The following is a 22,097-nucleotide window of genomic DNA, read 5'->3' as shown; positions in this document are numbered from 1 at the left end:
CTAGGATTCTCTTCCCAACAGCATCATCTCATTCACGCATTGAGATCCTGCACTTCTCCCTGTCTAAGTGGTCACAAAAATGCTACCACGGAGGTCCCGGACTTTAATCTCTCACCCAGCAGCTGAAATTTGGCTTCCAGGTTCTCCTTCCTTTCGCTAAGTCATGGCTACCTATATGTACCACGACCACCAGCTCCATCCCCTCACCTCATTTAAGTCTTTCTAGTTGTGTCAAGAGGTCCGCAACCTTTGCTACTAGTTGGCAGAACCATATGGTGAATTGCCTATCATCATAAACCCAACTATCTATATTTTTAATCCCCCCCATTACTATTACCTGTCTCTGTCTAATAATTAGGGTCCCCTCCCCCAGAGGGGTATCGTCAGGGCGAGATACCATGACATAACGTTGAAGGAGGGTCCCGCTCATTAGTTTTAATTTAGATATGACAAAATAAAGTTAATCTAGATTGAAAATACATATTTTTTCCTTTGTGTCTGAGAAAATGCAAAGACTAAGTCTTTCTGTAAGAACTAATGGAGTTAGTAATCATGGTCATTCCTCTGGATCTACAACTAGGTTACAAGTAGAGCTGGGTCAAACTTTTTTTTTTTAAACCACAACCAAAACAATTGATCTAAGGCTTCTGGCTTTTTGTTTAGAAAAAAACAAAAACAAATTGTAATTAATTTTTTAGTTTGTGGTAAAAATATTGTTTGAAAAAAGTTTTTTTTGATTTTTAAGTTTCAGTTTTATTTATAATCAAATTTTATTGAGGTTTTAGGGGGAAGAAAACATTTCAGTTTCCCTATGATGTAATACAGTAGGGATTTTTTGACCAGCTCTAATTTCAAAAAAGAAGTGTCCTTTCCCTGCCTTTCCTCTGATACTAGTGTGCTCTTGTTGATATGCCAGGGAAGTGGATGGGGGGTAATCAGCATAGGTAGTTTGAATCTCAGTTTAGCAAGGCAAGGTAGCAATTCCTCATTTATGCTATTCGCTTTCTTTCCCCTTGTGCTCTCATCTCTCTCCCTTCCTTCTGCTAGGATATCATTCACCTCATACTACTCTGGTTGCTCAGACACTCCAAAACTGATCATAGAATCACAGGGTTGGAAGGGATCTCAGGAGGTCATCTAATCCAACCCCCGGCTCAAAGCAGGACCAATCCCCAACTAAATCCAAGCCAAGGCTTTGTCAAGCCTGACACCACCTCCCTAGGTAAACCATTCCAGTGCTTCACCGCCCTCTTAGTGAAAAAGTTTTTCCTAATATCCAACCTAAACCTCCCCCACTGCAACTTGAGACCATTACTCCTTGTTCTGTCATCTGTTACCACTGAGAACAGTCTAGATCCATCCTCTTTGGAACCCCCTTTCAGGTAGTCAAAAGCAGCTATCAAATCCCCCCTCATTCTTCTCTTCTGCAAACTAAATAATCCCAATTCCCTCAGCCTCTCCTCATAAAAGTCATGTTCTCCAGCCCTCTAATCATTTTTGTTGCCCTCTGCTGGACTCTTTTCAATTTTTCCACATCCTTCTTGTAGTGTTGGGCCCAAAACTGGACACACTACTCCAGATGAGGCCTCACCAATGCCAAATAGAGGGGAATGATCACATCCCTCGATCTGCTGGCACATCCCTCGATCTGACTGTTCCTGATCACTTTCTTCTCTTTGAAGTGCTTCAAAATGGATTCCTTGAGGACCTGCTCCATGATTTTTCCAGGGACTGAGGTACATTTTTGTACATTTGGCAAAGCATTGTCAAATGTACCCAAAACAAACAAACAAAAAAAGGCCAGGGTTTTTTTGGGTCAGAAGTATGATTTTTAAGTTGGCTCAGTAGTAACACCAAAAATAATTTAATCATTAACATGAGCCAGCGTAAAGAAACAGGAGTACTCACACTTGTGCATACTAGTTAATTAAAAACACACAATGAAGAAAATAGAGAAAAGTGTGCTCTGTGGTTACTAGATGTGTCAGGGAATTCCCCCCCCTCCCACCTCTTTGTTCTACTTGCTACCCTAACCATACAAACATGTCAAAGCATAAAGTACTTTGTGCCCCAGCTGAAGGCAAACACTGCCTGACGCTTTGCTGAATAGTAACAAGACTTAATGCAACACAAACACTAAGGGCTAGTCTATACTAGAAGTGCTACACTGGCCCAGCTGCACCACCGTAGAGCATCTGGTGAAGACACTTTATGCCAAACAGGAGAGAGCCTATCAATATAATAAATCCCTGTCTGCAAGAGGTGGTAGCTACGTCAGCAGGAGTAGCTCTCCCGCCAACATAATGCTGTCCACACTGGTGCTTAGGCTTGTGTAACTAACATTGCTCAGGAGGGTAGCTTATTCACAACCTGAGCAATGCAAGTTATACCAAAGCGGTAGTGTCAACCTGGCCTAAAGGTCCCCCTGGTGGACAGAGTCTGGTCTCACTGGCAGCAGGTCCCTAAAAATGGTCTCACGTCTGAATCCTTCACACTATTCAGTGATTCATGGGACTTGTGTTATGCCTGCTGCATGCAGTGCGTCAAAAACAAGGATACACTACCTGCTTAGTCAGGCTGATTCAGCACTGAGAAACATTTATTCTTCCTCAAATGTAAGAGATCATTGGACTGGAACCAGCAGCCTGATGACTTGCCACGTAAGTGGCTCCCTCTGAATGCCCTAAATTGTTAAACCTTCTCCCTCCAGAGTTATTTTGCAGCTAACAGATGCATGGTGGACAGCATGTACTGTAAAATGCTTGGAAAGCTCTGTACTGTTGATAGAGGTGGAAATAGAGCGCTCATCTTTTGTAAGCCATTGGTTACACCTGGAGTCTTAAAACAAAAAGTTAATAGGGAGGATGAATTCAATCACATCAACTCTTCCTTCAGTGAGTGGCAGGAATGACCATTCTACACTTCAGTTCCTCTAACAAGTGCCATGATAAATACAAGTGACTAATGGCTCAGTTTTACAAACTACTGTTTAAGTTAAGTCTCTCTCACTAACTCCATTAAAGTAAAAACCAGACAGTATTCAAAGCCAGGGGCACTGGCAAGTTGTTCTCATACACCTTGTGCATTCCCAGTGGAAATGCTGTCCAGTGCCACAACCCCAGCAGGGTGGAGGGGTAAACTATTCAACGATTATCTCCTTCAGCAGCAGATCGAAGGTATTTTTGAGGCTACATTGGTAAGTGCTGGATACACTGTTGCATACAGGATATTTTCTGAAAGCTAGGTATGATGTGGCATGCTGTTGAATGCTACTGTTGAAGAGGTGGAGCCCATCCCATTTAGCTGTCTCACCCAGAACAGACCAATTTGGCAACTGCACACACAGAAAATGGGCAAATGGTATTACTGAATATGAACGTCTTCCTAATATTTAGCAGCCAGAGTTGAAGTCCTCCAATCCACAGCAGTTATCTGTTGGCTAAAACTGTTCTGTTTTGAAGTAGGTTGAAGCGTGGGGCAGACAAAAATAAATTTCTATTTGGAATGTGGAAACATGAATTGAATCAACATTTCCATGTTCAATTAAAGTAATATTTCATTTGAACTCCTTATTTTAAATTCAGGCCATGCATCTATGAGGAGAATCTAGCTCTAAATGCACAAAAAAGAAAAATAACCATCCCCCCCCAAATCCAGCAGTTCTAAATCAGGTAATACAAAAGAAGCAGCAGTAGAAAAAGAAGAACAAATCAAACAAGTGGAGCAAAACAGCCTCCAGCAAATCCAAATGTGTGAGAACAGTGACATCTATAGGCCACAGAGAGAAATATTCCAACAGGCTATTGCTCCAGTCTGCAGCTTAAATCATTCCCAATAGTTTACAATGTAAAGAAAACCACCCATCTTTAATGCTGTCAGAGGAGAACATGCCAGATGTACTTCTTTTGATGTACACCCACCTCTCACACAACACAATCCACACTTCTGTAAGAATTCTTCTTCACCTGTCAGGGTGGGCAGCTTCTGTTCTTTGTCTCCAAGCGTTCCTGTTGAGTGTGTCTTCCAAGCTCACTCCAAAATTTGTCCTCCTTCAGTGTTTTGCACCATCTTTTTCTGGGTCTTACCCAGGGTCTTTGTTCTATGAGTACCAGATAATGTACTCTCTGGGCAACATACACCAACTTTTCTAAGAATCAATACACTCTAGTATATAAAACTGCAGATATAGCATCAGAAGCAGAGATAATACTGGAAAGCAGCCAATATAAAGGAAAAGGTATATTAAGTTTAACCATATTATGTACTCAGGAAAGTAATGCTTCTTGAGAAATCTTGGTATTTGATTGCATTGTTGCTTCTTTAAACATTTGTACTCCTCCCCTTTGCTACCTACTTGCAAATTATGCAGCTTGTAGTGCATTTTCCTCATTCTTCCACTGTACATTTGTGTATTTATTTTAATTATAAGTGACTCCTATGCAGTTTGCAATTCTGTGGATGATTTGATGCTAATAAAGGTTGGTATACACGTCAACATTTTAAGGCATTTTGCAAAGTCTGAATTTGTAAAAAGAAAAGGAGGACTTGTGGCACCTTAGAGACTAACCAATTTATTTAGCATAAACTTTCGTGAGCTACAGCTCACTTCATCGGATGCATTCAGTGTATTTTCCACTGAATGCATCCGATGAAGTGAGCTGTAGCTCACGAAAGCTTATGCTCAGATAAATTGGTTAGTCTCTAAGGTGCCACAAGTCCTCCTTTTCTTTTTACAAATTCAGACTAACACAGCTGCTACTCTGAAACCTGAATTTGTAAAGGTACATTGCCAAGTTAGTGCTTTGGTCAGAGAACAATAATTTTCTGGCTCCAAAGGAGTAAGTTTGCAAATTTAGGCCCTGATTCTACAAACACTTCAGTGGGACTTAAATCCTTCCCTGTTCAGCAAAGCACCTAAGGGCATGCTTAAATTCTCTGCTAGATCAGGGACAGAAAAAGGACACATGGTAGTCAGAGACCACCATTTCAAATTAAAAAAGGCCTTTTCTGAAAGTTACAGTTTGAACTTCATATATAGTGCCTGCTTTCTGATCCTTAAATGGCACTTTTCCAGCAGCAATTCCATCTCAACACACCAGGAAGGTAAATTGTCAGTATTAATCTAACAGAGGGGACAGAGTGGGCAAAGCACCGAAGTGTTTGAAGTCATATTGTGCCAGTGGCAGACAAAAAACAGAACCCAGGATTCCTTGCTTCTACTTCCCTTTTCTAAATCTCAGTCACAAATAGTTCTGTGACGAGTTGTCTTAAAGAATATTTTCTTCATGTTCCAAATCCAGCAGTGTCCACATCACAACTACTGCTTTTCAGATACACTGAGTTCTGTCTTGCAGTCACAAAGAAACGGTCGGGTTGCAGGAGCAGCAGCGTGCACCGTCAGAACAACACTCCAGGTAAAAAAAAATGGGTTATTCCACATTCCGTGGACAGTAAATAATTATTAACAAGTTAACAGGCACCAAACACACTTGCGGTAAAGTCTATGGAAAAAACAGGAAAGGATTAGCGATTAACTGAAATTGAGCACAAGTTTTGCACACATGCTCAGTGTGTGCAAGTTACTATTCTTTGGCTTCATAGCCTAGTACAAATATTTCAGTCTCTACTGAATCCGGAAAATTTTGATTTTGAAAATATCTGGGTAAAATATAATTTCATATTTTCATTCCTGGCTGACTTACTTGCTTTAATGTGTCCTGGATCTCTGTTTTAATATGGTATCTGACTTTTCACATTTCCACAATACAAATCACTACTCTCTTCCCAATTATAGAAGATTTTTATACATCTGATAAAAAGGCCTGTGATTGATAACTTTGACAGGTTCTTTGGGTAGCAATCTGGCTACTGTTCAGCAACCTGTGTGAAAGATGGTAATCTCAGTCCACAAATGCCCACAATACAAAAGCCATCACCATAATTGGCACACCGGTTTGTCGGTTTCAGGGAAGACCTCAAAGTAGGCCAATTTATCCTCACACCTAAGCAAGTCCCTGACTAAATGGGGTAATCTGGGGAATCCTGCACTGCTGCTGTATGGACTGTACTAACTCTGGATAAGCTAACTTTGGTCTCCACAATTAATTTTTATTTATTACGAGGAAAGCTCAATTTACTTTAAAAGAAAGCACTGAGCTCAATCTAGCACAACTGACCCCTAAACCCCACCCTTTCAAGCAGATAAACCAAGTTGCACTTTTTTTTAAAATTGACTTTCACCTTTGTGTGGCTTTTGGAAACCGTATTAATTCTCCTTGATACAATGGGTTTCTTTTGAAGAACTACAGGACTTCAGAATTCCCTTATACAGTAGACAAATACACACTCCGTTTTGGTCAATGTGGAACTACCCTCTGGCTTTAAGGTTCTATGAAAAACCTTATATGTCTACCCCTTTCATAGAGCCTTTTGTAGCACCTCTATTATTAAGGCTTAGAATTTGGCATGCAGTTGTGGTAATTGTGAAAAATAGATCTACAATTCTAAAAAACTGAGCCTAATAGTTTTTAATCTGTTTTCCTGTGGTAGGCCCGAAATTTAGGTTTTATAAAAGCTTTTAATCAAATCTAAAGCCAACAGAACTATTTTCACTCCAGTGGAAACTAATTTTTTTTTTAAAAGTAGCATTCCAAACTCAAACATTGCAGCATTGTGTGAGGGCACAAGAATGCAAAAATGTAGTTAGAAATGGATTATAAACAAATTATTTTCATGAGCTAAAGTTCAAACTTATAGAAAAACACACACACGGAAAGTAAATTAGCTTGAAGCATTGGGTTTTAATACTTTACAGCATTACTAACACCACAAAGGTAGGTATGTCTAATAGTGATTAAACATGACTGAGTTTCAGGGAGTGAAACTGGAATTCTGGTCTCCTCACCTGCTCATTACAAGGATTTAGAGGAGGGTGAGAGAACAAGTAATGATAGTAGTCTAGTTGACATTTAACAAAAAACAAGCAAGAGAACGTCGCCTTCTGGTGTTTTTGAACAGCTAACGCCCATTAATTCACATTCAAACATACTGAAGTCAGGGGTGCTTCCCCTGCCAGTCACTTTGTCCAGAGTCCCAGAACCACTAAGCCAACATTTTCAGCATGCAAAGGTTGCATTTTCCATTTTGAACACTAAGTTTACTATTCTGAGACATTAGCAAAGATTTAATTTTATCTGCTTTGGTACAGTAAGCTATTAGTACTTTGAAATAGTAGTTTACATGTGTTAGGTATAACTGGCATATAGTTACCCCCAGCTATAAAATGTCAATAAATAAAAAGGCAACTAAAAATATATCTGTTTTATTTATCAGTTTTCTAAAATGCAAAAAGTCAAAGATTAGTCACAAGTGACAAAACCAAAATATATTGCACTGTGTACAGAAAACATTGTTGACAAAAGGTTATGTCACATCATATTACAACATAAATTATAATTTTTCCCAACCTATCTAGAAAGGTTTTAAAGTTACAGGGAAATGTTTTAAATACTACCTTGTAAATGCACACACTTTAAAAAAATGCAAGGTTATAAGTTTTTGTATAAACACATCCACAAAATGCTCTAAATACACCTTTTCCCTCCCTTTCACTAAGCTAGTTACAAGACATTCGTTAAAAAAAATTAGCCAGAAAAGCATGCTAATGGTGAAAAAAGAGTACAAAGTGGTTGAGAAGTCCCTGAAAGTTGTTTGTACACTTTGAGAAATAAAGCTTTAAGAGTGCAATCACTCTGGTCCAATTAAAATAATATATTTCTGCATGTAATAATAGCATATGCGCAATATGCTGGTATATCTGCACGGCTTAATTTCTGCACAAAACATCTAGTACATTGGACTTTATAAACACTGAAAAATTAAACTGGGTTTCCCGTTTGAGTTAATATTTACACAGATTTAAGTTTTATCTTTTCACTATTAAAAACAATGGGAGTATGAGCTCTTGCTGGTGAGTGTTTCATACAACATTAAAGTGAAATGGTCACTAGTAAGTTGTGATTCTATGAGTTTCGTAAGTTCTTCCTTTAAGCTATAAAGATGAAAAACACCAGAAATACAGTTGTAGTAATTGTAAACACATTAAGTGAAGACACACTGAAACTAATGTTTTAATTTGACTGCAGCTGAATCTCTTTATACATTTCCCCCTGCTACCCTTCAGACTCAGTACTGCCATCCAGAAGTATTCTAAGCTTAAGTGTTCTTTATCTCAACACTTATTGGCAAATCCACCCTTTTTTGTCCTCTTCTCATTGCTAAGCAGTATAAAAGAACAGCTTCTGCACCTAATGCACAAATATCCAGATCCATACTATTCCAGAAGTACAAGTAAACTTCCTGACATCAAAGGATTCTACCCACATAGCTGAAGATCACTCAGTAACCAAATATAATGAAATGAGTACTGTTCTAAAAACCTTTTCTGTGTATAACAACTATTTTGACTTTGAGAAAAGTCTCTAACCCTCTGAACACATGCATGTTTAATGTTTATTTAGCCAGAACTGAAAGACTGGTGGCCAGCTTAATGAAGGAACAAACTAGAAAGAAGGGTACACAAACTTATACCAATCTTTAACAAACAGGCAGTGGTAGAGAGGCAGTGTTCTTTTCTGCAGTTCAAGTTTTTGAACATATATTAGATACAAATTCTCAGAACGAATATTTCAGTGTAATGAATAGTTCATAGTATTTCAATGGTCATGAAAACAAAACATTACAAAGTTCATGGCTCTCCTTCATGTTCTCCCATACATTCACAATTTTAATCTGTGACCTAAAAATTTTATGAACAGATATTGACGTTAGTAATATGCTATTAAAATATTCCCAGCATTTAAATAACATGAATGGGAACAAAGAAGATGGGATCAACTAATTGGAGAAAGGATGCGAATTGTGAATCAAAATACCTGCAGAGTTTCAACATTTTTCTTCAATATAGTGGAGTAATTCAGTAATTAACAGTGATCTCAAAATGTAAACTCAATTTAATGCTGCATCATTACTAAGTGGATAGTTGAAGAAAACAATTAAATTATGTATTTTACAGCACTCATTAACCTGATTACCAGATCTATAGGCTTTCATGAAAGCTTCTACAATTTATAGAAAAGCTTTAGGCATTTGAGTCTTTTTTTTTTTTTTTAAATATATAAAGATTTGTTTCTAAAACTGCACTGTGCTCAGTGTACTGGAAAGATAAGGGATTGCCCCATTCAAAGAGATTAATTCACAAATGACTTTTCTAGAACAAAAAATCCATTTGTTTTATAAACCAGATTCATTTGACTAGAAACAAGTTTTAAAACCTTAAGACATGCTGATGCATCATAGTAATTTAAAGCAGCTGCTTTTCTAAAAAGTGCCAAATATTAGGTTTGTTCTTCACTGATTTGACTCAGGGTAGCCAAGTTGTTTTCTTCACTGGCTTCAATCATTTCATTAAGCTCCATTTCATGGATTTCTTCGTCATATGGTGTATAAAAACAGCTTCGTGTGTTGTCCTCACAGTAAATACACTCCTTCAAAAGAAATACAATAATGCTTTATGAGGATCTCTCACTAAGTGAACCAATACTTAAAAGTTGGGTCGACATAGCTGTGGCACGTAGGCAGAGGTGGATTAAGGTTTCGTGGGGCCCTGGGCCAGAACAAGTGTGGGGCCCTTTCCCCACACCTTCTGCCTACAGCCCCGCCCCAGTTCTGCCCATTCCCCCAACCCCTGTTCCACACACTGTCCCAGCCCATTTCAACCCCCCACTGCAGCCCCCATTTGCTCTTTTCTGCCCCCCCAACCATTGCAGCCCCAAGCCCAGAGAAGCTCTGCCCCTTCCTCCTCCCACCAGGTCCCTAAGGCTGCAGCGGGGAGCGAGTGCTCACCCAGTCCTGAGGCAGCAGTAGGGAGCCAGAGCTCCTCCAGCACCTGGGCTGCAGCACGGGACTGGGTGCTGCGGCTTCCCCTGCCGCCCTGTGCTTCTGTGAGGGGATGGGGTTTGGGGCACTGGGGCTTCTCACACCCCGCTTGCCCAGAGCTATCTGGGCTGACTCGTGCCTCCCCATACTGGCGGGAAGCCGGGGGAGGGGGGGCGTGGAAAAGAGAACCTATTAAAGGGGAGGACGCGTGACCTTCCTACATGTCTCCTCCCTGCCCCCTATGTTACCTGCTCTGTTCTCCAGCTGCCCCCGTCAGCACATTTGACTACCTCCTGCCCTTCCTGGCGGCCAGGCTCAGGCAGGGAGCAGGATGGAGCTGCTCAGTGGCTGCTCTGTGCAGCACAGCCAGCTGCCTGGGAGAGAGCCTGGCTGGGAGGTGGGGGACAGTAACGGCAGCCTGCTTCCTTCCCCGGACTCTGCTTCTGGGACAGGGGCCTAGCAAGCCGGAGCCCAGCGAGCCAGAGCCCCGCTCCCCAGCATGCTCTCTGTGCACCAGCTGCCGCCAGGGACAGAGCCTGGCTGGGAAGGGGCAGCAGCCTGCTTCCTGCCCAGGCTCGGCTTCTGAGGACAGGGGCCGAACATGTTGGGGGGGAAGGGGGAGCTCCGGCTCACTCAGCCGTTTCCCCAGAAGCCGAGCCTGGGCAGGGAGCAGGCTGCTGTCTCTTCCCAGCCAGGCTCTCTCTCAGGCAGCTGCTGTGGGCAGACTCCCAGCACAGCTAGAGAGGCTCTGGCCCCAACCCTGCCGCTTGTCTGCTGGAGGTCAGGTGCCCATTTTGCCGGGGCACCTAGGCAACGGCCCCATGGATAATATGCCATTGCATGTAGAGGTGTGAAAAATTAGTTAAGCTGACCTAACCTCTGATGTAGATGCAGATAAGGCCAAAGGAAGAATTATTTTGTGCACGTCAATGTTCTATATCAGTAGTTCTCAAACTTTCACACAGCAAGCCTGTGAGTATGAACCCCCTCCCCAATAAATTAAAAACTATTATAAATGCTGGAGGAAAAGAAGGGCTTGGGGGTGGAGGCTGACAGCTCATGACCCCTCACGTAATAACCTCATGACTCACGACCCCCAGTTTGAGAACCTGTTCTATATGATGGAATCTTGGACAGTCCATTTGTGGTCATCTGCAGAGGTGGTCTGTGATACTCTGTGCCTCAAGGGAACCCCCTACACCCCCATGTTAATCCTTATAATATGATTGTGTGGTATCCAATGCAAAGTTTGTCACGTCAGGTGTCTTTGGAAGGCTCATGATGCACTGAGCATTGTTGTTACAGTGATGTTATAAGAAAAGGAGTACTTGTGGCACCTTAGAGACTAACCAATTTATTTGAGCATAAGCTTTCGTGAGCTACAGCTTATGCTCAAATAAATTAGTCTCTAAGGTGCCACAAGTCCTCCTTTTCTTTTTGCGAATACAGACTAACACGGATGCTACTCTGAAACCTGTCATTATGCAAGTGATGTTATACGTTGTAATTTCACGTATATAGTTATGAGGCTGAAAATGAGTCATCATAGCTTAAAATAGGCCCAGGCAAAAACTCCCCAAGAGCAGAGGGGTAGTTCACACCTCATCAGGGCACGTATGGGACAAACTAAACCCAGCCCAGCCCAGCCTCAGGAATAAAGGACACCGGCCTAGGCAGCAACAAAGGATCTGTTGGACTCTTGGGTGAGTCACCTCCTTTCCTTTGGTCAGTTCGGGACTGCAATGAGATAATGTTCACCTGCCTCTGAAGGGGGGGCGGGGGCGCGGAAAAGCCAAGAGGGAAGAAAGAACATGATAAAAGAGAGTCGTTTGCCATGCTCTTCCACCTACATCTACAGACACCACCACCACGCGACTGAAGCGCTGATCAAAGGGGAGAGCCTGGCTGAAGGGCAACCAGCCAGCCTGCGGTGAGAAGCATCTAAGTTTGTAAGGGCACTGAAAATGTTAAGATCAGCTTAGAATGCGTTTTGCTTTTATTTCATTTGACCAAATCCGACTTATTGTGCTTTGACTTTTAAACACTTAAAATCTATCTTTGTAGTTAATAAATCTGTTTATTTTACCTCAGAGGTGGGTAAACTACGGCCCCCTCCTGCCCGACCCCTGAGCCCCTGGCCCGGGAAGTTAGCCCCTGGCCCCACCCCCTGCTGCTCCCCCTCCCCCGCTGTTCCCCTTCCCCCATAGCCTCAGCTCACTGCGTCACTAGCACAATGCTCCGAGCGGCAGAGCTGTGAGCTCTTGCCGGGCAGCACAGCTGCAGAGCTATAGCCTGACCCGGTACTCTGTGCTGCGCAGTGGAGTGGCTGGCTCCAGCTGGGTGGCACGACTGCATGCCCTGGTGCTCTGGGCGGCACGGCTGCGCCACCAGCCACCGGTGCTCCAGGCAGCGCGGTAAGGGGGCAGGGGGGGTTGGATAGAGGGCAGGGGAGTTGAGAGTGGTGGTCAGGGGGCAGGGCGGTCAGAGGGCAGGGAACAGGGGGGTTGAATAGGTGCAGGAGTCCGGGGGACCAGTCAGGAAGGGGGGGGGGGTTGGATGGGGCAGCAAGGGGCAGGAGTTCTGGGGGTGGTCAGGGAGAAAGGGTGGTTGGATGCGGCAGGGGTCCGGGGGGGGGGGGGGGGGGAATAGAGAACCAGTTGGGAATGAGAGGAGGGGTTGGATGGAGCGGTGGGGGGTTGTTAAGGTGGAGGTCCAGGAGCGGTCAGGGATGGGGGTGGTGGTGGTGGATGGGGCAGGAGTCCCTGGGGGGCTGTCAGGAGGCGACAAGCAGGGGAGTGTTGGATGGGGGTGGGGGCCAGGCCACGCCTGGCTGTTTGGGGAGTCACAGGCTCCCCTAACTGGCCCTCCATATAATTTTGGAAACCCGATGTGGCCCTCAAGCCAACAAAAAAAAAAAAAAAAAAAAAAGTTTGCCTGCCCCTGTTCTACCTGAAGCAGTGTGTTTGGTTTGAAGTGTGTTAGAGAGACTCCCCTTGGGTTAACAAGCCTGGTACATATCAATTTCTTTGTTAAACTGACAAACATATAAGCTTGCAGCGTCCAGCAGGCATAACTGGACTCTGGAAGACTGAGGTTCCTAGCCTTGTGTCTGGGTCTGGAGATATTGGCTAGTGTTATTCGGTTGCACAATCCAAGGAGCAGCTTACATGCTAGAGGCTGTGCGTAAACAGCCCAAGAGCAGGGGTTCTCACAGCATAGCACGGTAAGGCTGGCTCCCAGAGTCAAGGATTGGGGTGACCTAGCAGATCACCGGTCCAGATAACAGAGGGGAATGGCACATGGTCCACTAAAAACTTCTTGCCAGGCGTAAGGTAGCTAGGATAATGTGGTGGTAAATGCATCAGTTCCAGAGACAAAACTTCTTGGCAAAAAAAAAAAAAAAAGGGGGGGGATAGATTGCTGTCGGATGTAAAACATGGCTACTGTGTTGTCAGTCATGACCTGGATAATCTTTTATTGGACCAACTTCTGTCAATGGAAGAGACAAGCTTTTGAGCTTCAGGCCCTAAAGAAGAGCTCTGTGTAGCTCAAAAGCTTCTCTTTAACCATCAGAAGTTGGTCCAATAAGAGATATTACCTCACCCACCATGTCTCTTTAGGACCAACACAGCAACAACCACCCTGCAAACATGTTCTGGACTGTCATTCCCCATAGCATGGGAAGAAGTTAACCTAAAAATTGGAATTAAACTGTCTCTCAATGTAGTTGATCAAGTTCTCTGCAACAACTATAAAAATGAGTCAACAACAAATGAAGACTTACATAATAAAGAGTAGTATTAATCCATTTAAACTTACTGAATTAGCAACTGCTTTTGGAAGTCCACCCTTCTGGATCCATGGATGAACTTCAATAAGCTCTCTCTTTTGTTCTTCTGTAAACTTTGGCTGGAATTTTTGCATTTGCTTTAGTTTTTGTTTGTCCTCTTTTAAAACCATTTCCAAATTTCTAAAATAAATGTATTTAGAAATTGAACTGCACAGTTTTAAGGACCTAAAGTCTAATTTTTATCTGGCTTGCGCATACAAATATCTTGTGGAAAGCTAACATTTTAAGCCCCCCCATCCCCAACCCCAAATCTATGTTAAACTTACAACCAAAAGTAAGTCTGAAAGATGTTATGGTTGTGTCAGCATCTTCAAGTTTGCAGACAGACCACTCCTGTGCCTCTGCTGATAGCTCATTGCTTTCCTGAAGTGCAGCAGAGAAAACAGACTATCCGTTTTCAGAGTGACTCTTCAGAAACTTGCTGGCAGCATCTGTGAAACTGACAAGAACATTGTCAGTTGCACTCTGCTGCTGCTTAAGAAAGCTCAGAGCTAGGGCAGATACAGGCACCAGAGGTATTTACTAGAGAGGAGAGCTCAAAAGAGTCTGGATTTCTGACAGGGGTTAGAACAGAAAAAAGGAGACCTGTTCCTCTACAATAGGCCGCACAGTCAGGCAACTCTAGAATTACAAGTGACAGAGAGACAGAAAACGTTCCTCCTTTCCAGGAGTCAGAGGGGGTGGGGAATTTGGTTCTGGGGTGTTGAATTAAAATTTCAACAACATTTACTAGTCAGGTGCTGATATGGAAGATGAAACCCCAAAGCAGAGTCAAAGGACAGCACCCTGGTAGGAATCCCAGTACCGTCTCCTTTCCTGCTAGCAGGAATAGGAATAGATTGGCTTCTCACTTAGGTGTCACACTTCCACTGTCTTTCATATCAGCCTCTATGCTGGTGGGTTTAAATCTCTGGTTATTAGACACTGTTCACTGGAATAATATTTGAAACAATATACTTTTGCAACTGTTCCTACTCAGAAATTCTAAGACTTGGTCTACAACTAAAACTTAGCTCAAACTAGTTATATCACTTACGGCTGTGAAAAATGTCATGCTCTGTGCAATGGAGTTAGGTCGACCTAACCCCCACTATAGACACAGTCAGGTTGACCAAAGACTTGTTCCGTCAGCCTAGCTACCGCCTCTTAAGGGAGTGGATTTACTACAGTGACAGAAAAAACGCCCTCTGTTGCTGTAGTAAGGTCTACACTCCTGGCGCAGCTGTGCCACAGTTGCATTTGTAGTGTAGACATACACTAAGTCTATATTTATATCACATTAATAGGGAACACTAAAGTTAACCACCACCCCAGGCTTTATAAATCTAGAGGTCAAAGTCCAACCTCTTTTCGCTCCTCACAGGAGATAACAGGCTTCTCTTTTTACACACCTACCTTATCAAAACTGCAGTTACTGAAAGACAGATAAAGGAGGAGAATCCAAATCAAGTGTTTTAAATTAAGGGTTTACTCACTGCTTGTGGGTCCTTATCCTTCCTAAGGTGCAGAGAGTGGGGCTTTGTGAGGAGCAGGGGATGTGTGTGTTTATAGGGTAGGGAAAGGATTTAGACAGGAGGCAAGCATTTGAATGTGGAGGTTTTCAGTGAAATACCAAGAGTACAGTGATTTGCATTCTACAATCACCATGCACTCCAACTGATAGAGGTGTAACTAGTCAGACTAAAAGGATTTGTACGTATACGATTGTCAGTCAGTAACTGTACAACAACATCCTCAGCCAACACCATAGTTTAGGACCATATTAATCCTACTGAATTGGACTTATCCTTGTTTCTATAGCTATCAAATACATCCATCTTTCAGGCTAGTAAATAGAAAAACACACTAAAAAGAGACCAAGCTTGAAAAGCAGAATGACATAGCGGCTTAGTCCATTCAGAGTCAGATAATCTTTACTGAAATAGCAGTTCATCTCTTCTCCCCCTTAGCACCTCTGCATCTCATACAGGATGAAAAGTACTTAGAGTTACCGGGATGGTATCTGGTAAGTCATCATAACAGCGTCATCTGTATTTGCCATCAGTAACCAGATAGGATCCTGAAGGACATATTTAATGAAATGTTCACTGTTTTCCATTTCAGCGTTCTTTTTTGTATTATGATTATTTTCTGAGGAGTCGATGCTTCCAAAATATTTGCTGGTATGACTTGTCTCACTACTGCCTTGAAAAATAAAAAAAGTGGCTTTTATAATAAATGTCAAATGTTCCATTTAAGTACACTGTTTGAACCATACTTTCTTCCATAACAGGCAAATCCTTTTAGCCAATCAAAATGCCTGATGGAGGTGTACAATAGAGAATCCCCTTAAAAGTCTCTGAGTAGGTCATCTGTGTTAACCTCCTACATCCCACAGAGGGAAGATAGCTGTTGCTGCCGAACATGGAATAGAAAATTTGGAATGAAAAAAAAAAAAAAAAAAAAGGTAAACTAGAATACATATTCATCTTCCGTTGAGCTATTACCCAGAAAAGACTGCAGGTAAGAAAGGAACCCTATCACACTACTATCTGAACACACGACAACGTTACCTAGAATTATAATTAAAAAAAGCTTCTAAGATTTTTAGTTTTGATTAAAGAAACAAATACTTTTCAGTTTAAATTAGTCCTGTTAAACAGAAAATGAAGGAAAAAAGAAAACAAAAATACATCTATTGATCTGTCACAATTACCTCAAACATCTTCCTACTTGGCCTCACAGCCTCTCTACAACTAAGATAGCATATGTTAGTTGTTCCAAATGCAGCCCAAAGAAAAACATTTAAACAGAAGTCAACGTTTCTCCATTTTCAACAGGCTATTACAGCAGTCCGAGACAAATAAAGCTATATGAAATTTTTAAATATCATAAGATTGACTGTAAATTAGATTTAAAAAAAGTATGATTTTACTGTAAAGCACTTGGGGTCAAAGTGATATCTGTAATAGCTCACAATCCCGCTCTTAATGTTTCACAAGGCATGATTATATTCAACCAGTAAACGTCACCTGTTCTGCTCCCTGACATGCCACAGCCGTTGGATCCAGATCCCAGCGACTCGGCAGCTGCTGATACGCCACTTCCTGATGAAGCTGAGCCAGTGCCTGAACGTGCATCCTCTTGAAGTAAAATATGAAGTAAATCACTGTACATAGAGAGAGCATCACTATTTTGAGCTCCCACTGGAGAATCAATCTGGGTGAGAGGAAGGGTAAAAGGAAATCATGACCATTTATTCACTAATATTTATGTTAAATATATGGGACAGACTGAATTCAGTTCTTTACATAAAAGTAAGTAAAAGTACCTTTTCACAGAGAAAGGACCAGCTGCACTACACACAGGTAGTCTGACTGATAATTAAGGAGGTAGAAGGAAGTGGGTTAATAGGTTTGTCAGGTAATCTTTTAGTCAAATAACTACATATTCTTTTTCAACACAAGTGAAAGCTTAAACATCGCTCTTCAATGTAAGGAAATAGTTTGTCAAAGGTACAGTATTAATGTATGTCACTCTGCTGGAGCCATCTGACTTCTTCTGCAGCATCTAGATTCTACTGGGACAGGAAAGACCAGGAATCGTCCCTATTGCAACAACTCAAAAAAAAGTGACACTTGCTACAATAGCTATCACCATTGCTGTAAAAGGGAAAAAAGATAAGCCTTATCTACACACAGTTCCCTAGGGGAAGAAGCTACATGTGTATAAGCATCTTTATATTGGTTTATAATTAGTGCACTCTAGGGGATTGGACCAATAACTCTTTTTTTTATAGTACAGTAACAGTATTTTTTTTCTAATCGGGGCTCCTCAACGCTGTAGGAAGTGTCGATACCACTATAAGTTCACATGCACCCTTTGTGCACAAGACCAGAGGCACACAAGCCATTTGTGCTGGAGCCACGCACCTCTGTACCTCCTTGTACATCTGTATAAGGGAAAAGTGGCCACAACACTCCTTCAGTTCTCTTGCAATTCAAGGCCTATGCTGCTGAGGAGTCTAAAAGTGGAAACAGGGGACAGGTCACAGGATCCACATTGACTACATCTCAAAAAGCCTGTGACTGTAAGGTAAGCAACCGTTCTGAGTATGTGACAGTGTGGAACTCCACTCAAGGTGGCCAGCAAGCAGTATCTACTGGCAGCAGTACCTGGACAGTGTGAGGGAGACTCTTGTCTATATCAGTCAAGCAGAGACTGAAGTACTGCTAGTCTGAACTTGGCATCTGCCTGGGCAGCCATGTCAAGTGCATAATGCTTGACAACAGTTAGTGGGTTACTCCAGGCATCTGCCCTACAGATCAAGGACTGGCATGTTCCTGAAGCAATAGAAAGCTGCTGCCTGTGCCCTGGTGGAGTGTGCATTAATGTCCAGACGAAATGGCTTGCTAGCCAACTGATAGCAGGTGGAAATACACAGTGTATTGACATTTCTAGGCTTGACCTTTCAACACGCTGGATATAGCCATGCGGAGGAGGGGGGAGGGAGTCTGAAAGGCTTTGTCTTGTTGAGATAACAAAGCAGGCCCTGCAAACATCCCAAGTAGGACGCTTCTTTTTTCCAGCAAAGAACGCAATTTCAGGAAGAAAAGCAGTAAGGTCAAACTGGTTCAGGTGGAGTTCTGAGATCACTTTAGGGAGGAACTTAATGTGCAATTTCACCACCATTTTGTCCCTGTTGAAGGATGTTTCGGTCATAAGTGCTTGGAGCTAATTGACTTTCCATGCTGATGTGATGGCCAGGAGTGAAAGTCTTGATGGTGAGGTGGTATAACAATCACTGTGAGAGAAGTTTGAATGGAGGTTCCATAAGTTGCAGGAAAACAATGTGAAGGTCTCATGTGGGGAGTTGAGACTAATTAGAGAGCAGGGATGAAGAAGGCTCTTGAGAAACCTTGACAATAGTCAGAGAAGACTGAAAATGACTACCAGAGCAGAGATTGGGGGGGGGGGGGGGGAGAATCTTTTCAACTTTGAGGCATTAGTCCTCTTGCTGGAGGTCTTTTGGCTTTGTAAAACAATCTCCTGAACCTATAAGGAGTAGTCTGTCAGTCCTACTCATCCAATCAACGTCCAGGCAATTAGGTGCCATGACTGTGGGCCTGAGTGAAGTATTTGACTCAGATTCTGAGACAGTATGTCTGGACATATGGGAAGGCATACTGGGAGGCTGGCTGGACACATGCACGAGATCCAGCAGCTAAAGCTGCTTCAGCCAATAAGTGCTACCATAACTATAGCCTTGTCCCATCGTATCTTGGATATTATCCTGTGGATCGGGGGCGGGGGGGGGGGGGAAATCAGTGAGAAAACATAGGAGTTCGAGACCAAATGAAGAAAGGCTTCTACAAGGGAGGCTGGGTTCACAACCCCTCTGAAACAGAAGTCCCTATATTTGACACGGTTGACTGTGCAAAGAGGTCTACAGTAGGGGGTCTCACACTGGCAGAATATCCTGCTGTCAAGGTTCCTTCCCCACTCTGAACGCTAGGGTACAGATGTGGGGACCTGCATGAAAAACCTCCTAAGCTTATCTTTACCAGCTTAGGTCAAAACTTCCCCAAGGTACAAAATATTCCACCCTTTGTCCTTGGATTGGCCGCTACCACCAAATACTGGTTACTGGGGAAGAGCTGTTTGGAAACATCTTTCCCCCCAAAATACTTCCCAAAACCTTGCACCCCACTTCCTGGACAAGGTTTGGTAAAAAGCCTCACCAATTTGCATAGGTGACCACAGACCCAAACCCTTGGATCTGAGAACAATGAAAAAGCATTCAGTTTTCTTACAAGAAGACTTTTAATAGAAATAGAAGTAAATAGAAGTAAAGAAATCCCCTCTGTAAAATCAGGATGGTAGATACCTTACAGGGTAATTAGATTCAAAACAGAGAATCCCTCTAGGCAAAACCTTAAGTTACAAAAAAGATACACAGACAGAAATAGTTATTCTTTTCTCAGCCATTTAAAGAAATCATAATCTAACACATACCTAGCTAGATTACGTACTAAAAGTTCTAAGACTCCATTCCTGGTCTATCCCCGGCAGAAACAGCATATAGACCGACACAAACCTTTTGTTTCTCTCCCTCCTCCCAGCTTTTGAAAGTATCTTGTCTCCTCATTGGTCATTTTGGTCAGGTGCCAGCGAGGTTACCTTTAGCTTCTTAACCCTTTACAGGTGAGAGGAGTTTGCCTCTGGCCAGGAGGAATTTTAAAGGGGTTTACCCTTCCCTTTATATTTATGACACCTGTCAAGAATGGATTTCTACAGTGACCACTCAAGACTAGTTAAGTTCCAGCTCAAAAAGAGCGCCAAGTCATTGCGGACTCCCAGACGATTTTGAGCTACCAAGATTGTCCCATGCTGATGACGCCATTCCCAGAACTTCATGGCTTCCAAAAAGAGAGAGTGATTGAGGGCCTCCTGGTTTGTTTATATAGTGCACTGCCAATGTGCCATCTGTCTGCACCACAGAGTCTGAAGAACAGGCAGGAAAGCTACACAGGCTAGCCTGACAGCCCTTAGTTCCAAGAAATTCATGTAGAGCTTCAGATGATTCTGACACCATGAGCCTTGCATCTGAAGGTGGTTCTATTGGGTGCCCCAGCCTGTTCTGGATATCTGTAACTAGCATAATCATTGGGGAGGAACTGAAAAGAGTATTCACTCATGTTCAGTGGATCTAGCCACCCATGCGGTCCTGTAGGACATGGAGGACAAACTGTAACTCATCTGCTCATATGATGCTTGGATAGGAGTAGGTGGTCCTTGACCACTGTTGTGGAGTCCACAGATTAAGTGTCAGATATACAAATGCTGACATATGACCTAAAAGTTCAAGGCATGTACGTGCTATTGTCAATCTGACCACACGTCATGCACTAATCAACTAAAGAGACCAGAACCTGTCCTGCAGCAGACCCCTTTGCTGATCTGGAGTTGATTAGAGCTATTATCTCTACCAATGGAAAAGGACAATTTCTTGTAGGTCACCAGGAGTCCCAAGTGAGAAAACTGGGAAAGAATGTGATCTAGGGCTGTTTCAATCTTTTCCTGGGACCTGCCTCTTATCAGCCAGCTGCCTAGATGGGGATTCCTGGTTTCTTAGATGTGCCATCTCTACAGCCAGGCACTCAGTGAACACTCTTGATGCTATGGAGAGTCCAAAAGGCAGAATCCTGTACTGATAATGGTTGGGACCCACTGTGAACCTTATGTATTTCTAGTGGGCCAGATGGATGGAGATGTGGAAGGATCCTGCAAGTCGAGAGCCATGAACCAGTCTTGAGCGTGAAGCAAGCGTAACTTAAGACATTAATGTCTCAAATAAAATATATATGCCTAACTTATTTGTTGAGTATCCTCAAATCTAGGACAGGATGAAGTACCAGGAGTTTGAAGCCTCTTCCCATGTTCCTGGGGAACCTCTTCTACAACTCCTAGATAAGGCCATTTCTGTTTCCAATAGTTTCCTGTGAGACGAATTCATAAAGAGGGATGGGGAAGAAAGTCATGTTCTGTGGACTGGTTCTGGTGCTACTCTTGAACACCTCATCAATTCTGAGGATGTGTCAGTGCAGCAGAGTTTAGAGTCAGGGTTGAGATAGCTGTTGTCCTCTACTGTACTTCAGATGCTCCTTTGCATCACATTCTGTCTCTATTGTAAAACTGTAGATGCTGCCTCTGCTGATATGCAAGCTGAGGGCAGGAAGTCTTTCAAAAGGGTGGAGGGAGCACAGATCCCCAGAAGCAGAAAGTCACTGTAGGATCTTTCGGCAAGAGGAGAACACGGTCAGTCCTTTCAATGAACAATTCTGAGCCATCAAAGGACAAGTCTTCAATTGTGGCTTGTACTTTACGAGGGTTATCTGAAGCTTGGATCTAATGTCTAGCAGCTCACACATCAGCTAGGGTAAGTCTTACTGCCACTGGTGGTAAAAGGGAACCGAGGGAGGGTAGAGGCCATGCCACCTTTTAAGCCCTCATATAGCAGCATGAGGCAGAACAGGGCACATGTACAGCTATGGACACTACTAGTAAAAAAACCCAGTCTTGCAGGCATGAGGTACATGTGCATCTACAGTTGGATCCAAAACGGACGCATGCCATAACTATATGGGTGTTTCTTTGGGCATGAAACCTGTGTGTAGACCAGCCCAAAAGTTTAGTGGGGTGACTAAAGATTGAGGTTGGGCAGAGGAGTTAGCAAAAGAGGTGACATTTGTACGGACTAATTCTAACAGCAAAGACAGAGCTGTATAGAAAGTTCTACCTAGCTTTCTTTCATGTTGAAAAGAACTCACAG

At 42.8% G+C, this 22,097-nt stretch overlaps 1 protein-coding gene across 2 annotated transcripts in view; it reads right to left on the bottom strand.

Moving 5' to 3' along the window:
- Nucleotides 1-6,980: 6,980 nt before the first annotated feature.
- PER2 (period circadian regulator 2) overlaps nt 6,981-22,097 on the bottom strand; it is a 74,789-nt gene continuing 59,672 nt past the window's right edge. For both annotated transcript variants that reach the window (XM_074963968.1, XM_074963969.1), the window contains 4 exons: nt 16,798-16,984; nt 15,778-15,970; nt 13,756-13,906; nt 6,981-9,545 (listed from right to left, as the gene is read on the bottom strand). In XM_074963968.1, the coding sequence (XP_074820069.1) occupies nt 9,396-9,545; nt 13,756-13,906; nt 15,778-15,970; nt 16,798-16,984 (681 nt within the window). In that variant the 3' untranslated portion in view covers nt 6,981-9,395. The remainder of the gene's footprint in view (nt 9,546-13,755; nt 13,907-15,777; nt 15,971-16,797; nt 16,985-22,097) is intronic.

The sequence above is a fragment of the Natator depressus genome, chromosome 9 (genome assembly GCF_965152275.1).
Source record: "Natator depressus isolate rNatDep1 chromosome 9, rNatDep2.hap1, whole genome shotgun sequence".
Classification (NCBI taxonomy): Eukaryota; Metazoa; Chordata; order Testudines; family Cheloniidae; genus Natator; species Natator depressus.
Note: the sequence above shows the minus strand (reverse complement) of the source record. Positions and strands in the feature narration are given on the sequence as shown.